Here is a 6,591-nt window from a genome sequence, read left to right as displayed (position 1 = left end):
TTTTTCTGAGACAGGGTCTCTCTGTATAGCCCTGGCTGTGCTGGAACTCACTCTGTAGACCAGGCTGGCCTGGAACTCAGAAATCCGCCTGCCTCTGCCTCGCGAGCGCTGAGATTAAAGGCGTGCGCCACCACGCCTGGCTCTCCAGCCCATTCTTAATATATAGGTTTCACAAATACCAAGTTCATTGACTTTCAGTTAGAACCTTTAACTCCTTTATCCAGATGCCATCTCTCACTACCTATAGTTAGATTTTTCCCACTGGTAAATTTTATTTTTTAAAGATTTATTAGTGGGGTGGGGATGGGGGTGGGGGGGTGTGCTCGAGTGCGCACAACACTTGCATGTGACTGTGGAGGCCAGAAGTGGGTCCTGGGCCCCTTGAACTTGAGGTGCAGGCATTTGTGAGCTGCCTGATGTGGATGCTGGTTTCCAAACTCCAGTCCTCTCTGAGAAAGGACATGGGCATTGAGTCCTCCTCACCCCCAAATCAGTAAACTTTCTGTCTCTGTATTAGCCTAGGTTCTCTACAGGATCAGAACTAATCGAGTGATTCTGTATTAAAAGGAGACGTGTTAGAGTGATGTACAGGCTGTGGTCCAGCTAGCTCAGTGGTGGCTATCTCCTAAAAGAAAGGCCTCAAGGCTGGATGTCTCCGTTGGTCTGTGGTCTATGTTGGAGTCCTGAAAAGGTAGATTCTAATACCAGTGAAGGAATGCCTCCAGGGTTAGATAAATGAATTGCCAGCAAGAGGAGGACAAACAGGCAAAACTAAAAGCTTCTTTTTATTGTGGGCTGCCACTAGACAGTGTGGCTCACACTTTGGGTGGGTCTTCACATCTCAAATGATCTGGATGTAAGGTGGGTGTTTCCATGTCAGATGACCCAATCAAGAAAAATTTCTCACAGGTGTGCCCTGCTGCTTGGGTTTTAGGTGATTCCAAATGTGGTCAAGTTGTCTAGCAAGATTAGCCCTCACAGTCTCTTACCTGTTTGAAGTCTGGAGTAGACCTTGAATGTGTAAAGTCTGAGTGAGACCTAAACCACTGAGCTTTATCTTCCAAGTTATCCATAGTGCTCTCCTGAAAGTTGCGCTTTAGTAAGCAGGAGATCTGCTAAGAATACTGTTTCTCCCACTGTGCAGGACTGGCACCACTACCCACGTAGCTGAATCCTGCTCCGCTTGAGACCTTGAGTTAGCATCATCTCACTTTTGCAACCTGCTAATGAGTGTTTCATGATTGTTAGCACTAATTCCTTAATTTATCTGTTGAAATGGTTATATAGTTACCCAAGAAAAGAAATTAATTTTGTATTTTTTTTGTTGTTGTTGTTTCTGTTGTTTAGCTTGTGGGCACTCCATATTACATGTCTCCAGAGCTCTGCCAAGGAGTAAAATACAATTTCAAGTCTGATATCTGGGCAGTTGGCTGTGTCATTTTTGAACTGCTTACTCTGAAAAGAACATTTGATGCTACAGTAAGTTGTATATTGTCCCCATATTGCCTTTGCAATGTGGTACATGTTGAAGTGAATCATCTTCAGTTATTCCTGAAATTCTGATTTCCTGAACAGAAATCACCTGTAGTAAAAAATGAATGAATGAATGAATGACCTATAGTTAGACCCTGGGTTATTGAATGTTATTAAAATGCCATAGACCAGATTTATCTGCAACTTGAATTCCTCTGTTGAAATGAACATAAGCAATCAGTTGAAGCACTGTGCTTGAATTTGTTGACTATAATTTGAAGTCTCTAGAGCAGTGGTTCTCAAACTGTGGGTTGAGACTCTTTTAGACATCTAATGACCCTTTCACAGGGGCCAAATATCAGATATCCTACATATCAGATATTTTCATTATAATTCATAATGGTAGTAAAATTACAGTTTTGAAGTAACAACTAAATAATATTATGGTTGGGGGTCATCACACATGAGGAACTGTATTAAAGGGTCACAGCATTAGGAAGGTTGAGAACCACTGCAGTAGAGTCATCTGTGTGATATTACAGTTTGGAAAAGTGGTTTCATTTGTTATAGTTTAGCTACATCAGTTTCGTTTTGTTTTTAAGCTGAGGCATGTTATGTACAACACCTATCAGAATATTTTGAAACATCATACACTTCCCAAGTAAAGATCGTCTTTGTTCTGTGGACAGCAAATCTTTACATCTTTTTCTTTTCTCTTCTTTAAAGCCTAATGTAAAAAAACAAAAAGCTGTTTCTTAGACTTTAATTTGCATTCAGAATTACTTGGACATCTTGTTAAAATGCAGATTCTGTTTGAACAGGTCAGGGTGGAATGGGCCATGTGCTGTGTTTCTAACTAGCTCCTAGATGCTGCTGTTGGCTGTATTCCATGGGCCACACTTGGGAGTAGCTAAAGCGGAATGACGTGTAAGAATGTAGACAAATCATTTCTGTGCTCCATTTCCTCACTACCACCTGAGAATGATGCCTAAACTCTCTGTGGGGGTTTTCTGATGCTGCATATGGAAAAGGGGAATGTAGGGAATGCAGACTCACCGGTCTGTTTTGAGCCCTATTTCTTTTCCTAATTCTGGAGTAAGAAAACCAAAGTGTGGAGTAGACAGCCTTTAGATGCTGTGATGCCTTGGATTTGGGTGGGTGGGGGAGTTAGCGAGGTGTTTTGTTGTTGTTGCTTTGATTTCGTTTGGTTTTGGTTTTTGAAATAGGGTTTCTCTATGTAGCTCTGGCTGACCTGGAATTCACTTTATAGATCAGACTGGTCTTGAACTCAGACCTGTCTCTGCCTCTGTGCCACCACCACTTAGCTGATGTCTGTGTTTTTTTGTTTTTTTTTTTTGTTTGTTTGTTTTTGTTTTTTTTACTGCCTGTGATTTTGAGCAAGTTGTTTTTTATTTCTGAGCCCCATTTTTCTTGTGTACAAATTAATGATGCTAATACCTTCATTATATTATGTTTTTAAAGATAAAAATATGCATGTAATATGCCTGTCTAGTTTTCGGTAGTTCCTTAATAAGATGGTAGGGGCCGTTACACTGCTGTTAACTGCTATCCCATTTTAAGATAGTTTGTGAAATTTTGCTGGAGGCAAATTAGTTAGCAAGGGAATCATGGGAAACCTAGCATACTTAATCATGCTTCTTTTTGTGAGAGGTGGGCAGGGTCTCATGTAGAGCATGCTGGTCTACTCACTATTTACCCAGGGATGGACTTGGACTCCTGGCCATCTTGCCTCTGCTTCCCTATGCTTTTATACCTGGCTATGTTTTTCTTTTCTTGAGATTCAACTGAACGGTGATATTATAATGTATTTCTGGGAACACACTGTTGGCTACACAGTCCTAGTTTTGATCTCTGTCTTAGGATTCCTTTCATTCCATCTAATAGCGGCATCTCCCTTCTTCCTGACGCGTTCTGATGGTCCTACTATGAAATCAGCTAACACAGAACTGTTGCCATGTTTCTGAATAGTCAGATACCTCGGGCCCCTGCCTAGTAGAGATAATGCTATCTTTTTGTTTTAATTGTTAATTATTTTATTTGTAAGGGTATTTTGCCTGCATGTATGACTGTGTGCCACATGAGTGCCTGGTGTCTGCAGAGGACAGAAGACAGTGTTGGGTCCTCCGGAATAGGAGTAACACATAGTTGTGAACCACCCAGTAGGTGCTGGGGATTGAACCTGGGTCCTCCAGAAAAGCACCCAGTGCTCTTTACTGAGCCACCCCTCACGCCCAATAATGCTATCTTTGTATAACCAGGAACAATACAGTCATCCTTTTCTTCTAGAACCCACTCAACCTATGTGTGAAGATCGTGCAGGGAATCCGGGCCATGGAAGTTGATTCTAGTCAGTATTCTTTGGAACTGATCCAGTTGGTACACTCATGCCTCGACCAGGTAGGTCTGATGTGTTCATGTATTCATACAGCCTCAGTGTTTGGGGTATGACTAGATATGAAGCACACAAAACCACAGCTACCTCCTCAAGCTTGTCTCAGGATAAACATTGGTAATTCGTGATACCTGTATGCAAACAAACTCTTAATCTATTTTTAATCCTTTTAAAAATTATTTATGGATATATGTATTATGTACTTATTATGTGCATTGTTGTTTTGCCTGCATGTATGCTTGTGTTCCAGGGGAGTCAGATACCCTGGAACTGAAGTTATAAACAGTTGTGAGCTGCCATGCGGGTGCCAGGAACTGAACGTCTACAAGAGCAACCAGCTTCTTTCTTTCTTTTAAGATTTATTTATTATTATAAATAAGTACACTGTAGCTGTCTTCAGATGCACCAGAAGAGGGCGTCAGATTTCATTACAGATGGTTGTGAGCCACCATGTGGTTGCTGGGATTTGAACTCAGGACCTTCGGAAGAGCAGTCAGTGCTCTTACCCACTGAGCCATCTCTCCAGCCCAAGCAGCCAGTTTCTTAACTGTGTATTCAGTTCTAGTGTTACTGATGGTTAGGGCACAAAGCCACTAGCATCAGATTCACCAGTTGGGGATTTTAGGAGGAAAAAGATGATCCCTGGGCCCTACTCCAGACTGCAGAGTCTCCATCTAAAACTCAGAAATCTCTTTCCAAGTGCCCCAGGTGGCTAGGCGCTTGTGTGTTAGGCTTTGAGAGTTGCTGCCTTGACTGAACTGATATGAAGGACATATTGTACAAACCCTCATTCATGTGCAGTGTTTATAATAGCAAGAGACTTGATAAGCACTAAATATGAAATGCAACATAAGAAAAAATATTTTTTGTGAGACAAAATCTTATTATGTACCCTTGACTGGTCAGGAACTTGCTGTTTGAATCACAAAGACTCACCCACCTCTGCCTCATAAGTGCTGAGGTTAAAAGTGTTCCATCACGCTGTCAAGAAATTAATATTTTTATTGAAGTTTTTTTCTTGAGAATTTTATACATGGGTACTAAGTACATTGCTCCTGTCTCTTGCTCTTCCCCCTCAAACTCCTCCCATATCCCTCCTCTCCAATTCTTGATTTCTTCTTTAATTATTATTGTTACATCTATATACACCTGTAAATATATTCATACACACACACACACACACACACACACACCCTTACAGAGTCCAAATTCTAGAAGAAAAGGAAGACTGCATTGTTCCTCGTTATATAAAGATAGTATTGGGGCTTGAGGGATGGCTCGGCAGTTAGGTGCTTTTCCAGAGGACCCAGGTTCAATGCCAGCACCCACATGGTGGCTCACAACTACGTCTTACTCCTATTCTGGAAGATTCAGCAGTCTTCTCTTGTATGTACATGTGTCTAGGGCTGACTACTTGGGTTTAAACAACATGTAAGAGCCTGTTCATGGAGGAAACTGGTTCTTCATTATTTAGCAGCCATTGACTACTTGTAGCTCTAGGGCTGGGGTCCTGTGTAATTTCCCTTGTCCTCATTGGCATGTCAACTGCTGATGTCATTATGCTGGTCTTTTTCAGCAGCCATACTACAGAGAGTTCATGGGTACATTTTCCCTGTCGTGTCTAAGGAATAGGATATATCAGCAAGTATTCTGACTTCTCAGTCTTAGAAACTGTAATTTAATTATAATTGTAAATATATATTATAAATATAATTAAAATAAAAAAAGACTTTATTTTTAAATTGGTTCCCATATTGCCCATTCACTTTAAAAGAAAACTATAATCTTTTTTACCATTTAGGATCCTGAGCAGAGACCCACTGCAGATGAGCTCCTGGATCTCCCCCTTCTCAGGAAACGTAGGAGGTAATCCACACAGAAATCACTTTATCCAGAGATGATGGAGAGTAGGCAAGGAAGGGCACTGCTTCCTTCCCCACCGCACTGCTCTCATTGCTTAGGACTGCCTCCTTGCTTTTACCTCTCTTAACTACTCTGGTTTGTCCTTTTAGGACCCAAGAGCTCTCTGTTCCACATCTGTGCAGGTTTTAATTCTACAGTTGAGGCATTAGTATCCTTAGATTTGCATTTAGGGTCTTGGAGTGTGTTGTGTTGTTTTGTTTTGAGACAAGACCTTGTGACCTTGCTCTGTAACCCAGGCTGACATCAAACTTGCCATCCTCCTGCCTCAGCTTTTCTAGCACTGAGATTATAGACATGAATAAGCCTATTTTTAGTTTTTCTGAGGAACCTCCGTACCATTTTCCATGACATACTATTTCATATCACCACCAACAGTTGTGAATTCCTGTCTCTCCACAGCGTGCCAGTAAGTGTTCCTTTTCAGCCTTTTCAGTGATAGCCTTGTAGTTGGGGCAAGAGAAGCTCCCCACCTTGACGTGCTTTCCCTGGTGATGGAGATGGTGAACATTTGGGATATACTGCCCCCTTTTTTATCTTTGAGCAGACTCTGTTCAAATCACCACTTTAAAATGAAGTTAGGTTTATTTTCTTTTAATTGAGGAGTTCAAGTTCTTCCTATCTTCAGGAAATTGCTCCTTATCAGGCAGGGTTTACCCATATTCTCCCCTGCTCTGCAGCTGCTTCTTCATGGTGGTGTTCCCCAGGCTGCACAGCACGTTGTCCTGTGATGTCCCCCGTGTGTAACTCTGCTCTCAGTGCCTGGTGTTCCCCAGGCTGCACAG

At 41.7% G+C, this 6,591-nt stretch overlaps 1 protein-coding gene across 3 annotated transcripts in view; it reads left to right on the top strand.

Moving 5' to 3' along the window:
- Nek9 (NIMA related kinase 9) overlaps positions 1-6,591 on the top strand; it is a 42,803-nt gene that overhangs the window by 9,439 nt on the left and 26,773 nt on the right. For all 3 annotated transcript variants that reach the window (XM_029540687.1, XM_029540686.1, XM_021201726.2), the window contains exons 6-8: positions 1,348-1,479; positions 3,781-3,891; positions 5,688-5,752. In XM_029540687.1, coding sequence (XP_029396547.1) covers positions 1,348-1,479; positions 3,781-3,891; positions 5,688-5,752 — 308 coding nt within the window. The remainder of the gene's footprint in view (positions 1-1,347; positions 1,480-3,780; positions 3,892-5,687; positions 5,753-6,591) is intronic.

Source organism: Mus pahari, chromosome 7, assembly GCF_900095145.1.
Source record: "Mus pahari chromosome 7, PAHARI_EIJ_v1.1, whole genome shotgun sequence".
NCBI lineage: Eukaryota > Metazoa > Chordata > Mammalia > Rodentia > Muridae > Mus > Mus pahari.
This window is presented reverse-complemented; position numbering and strand designations above follow the sequence as displayed.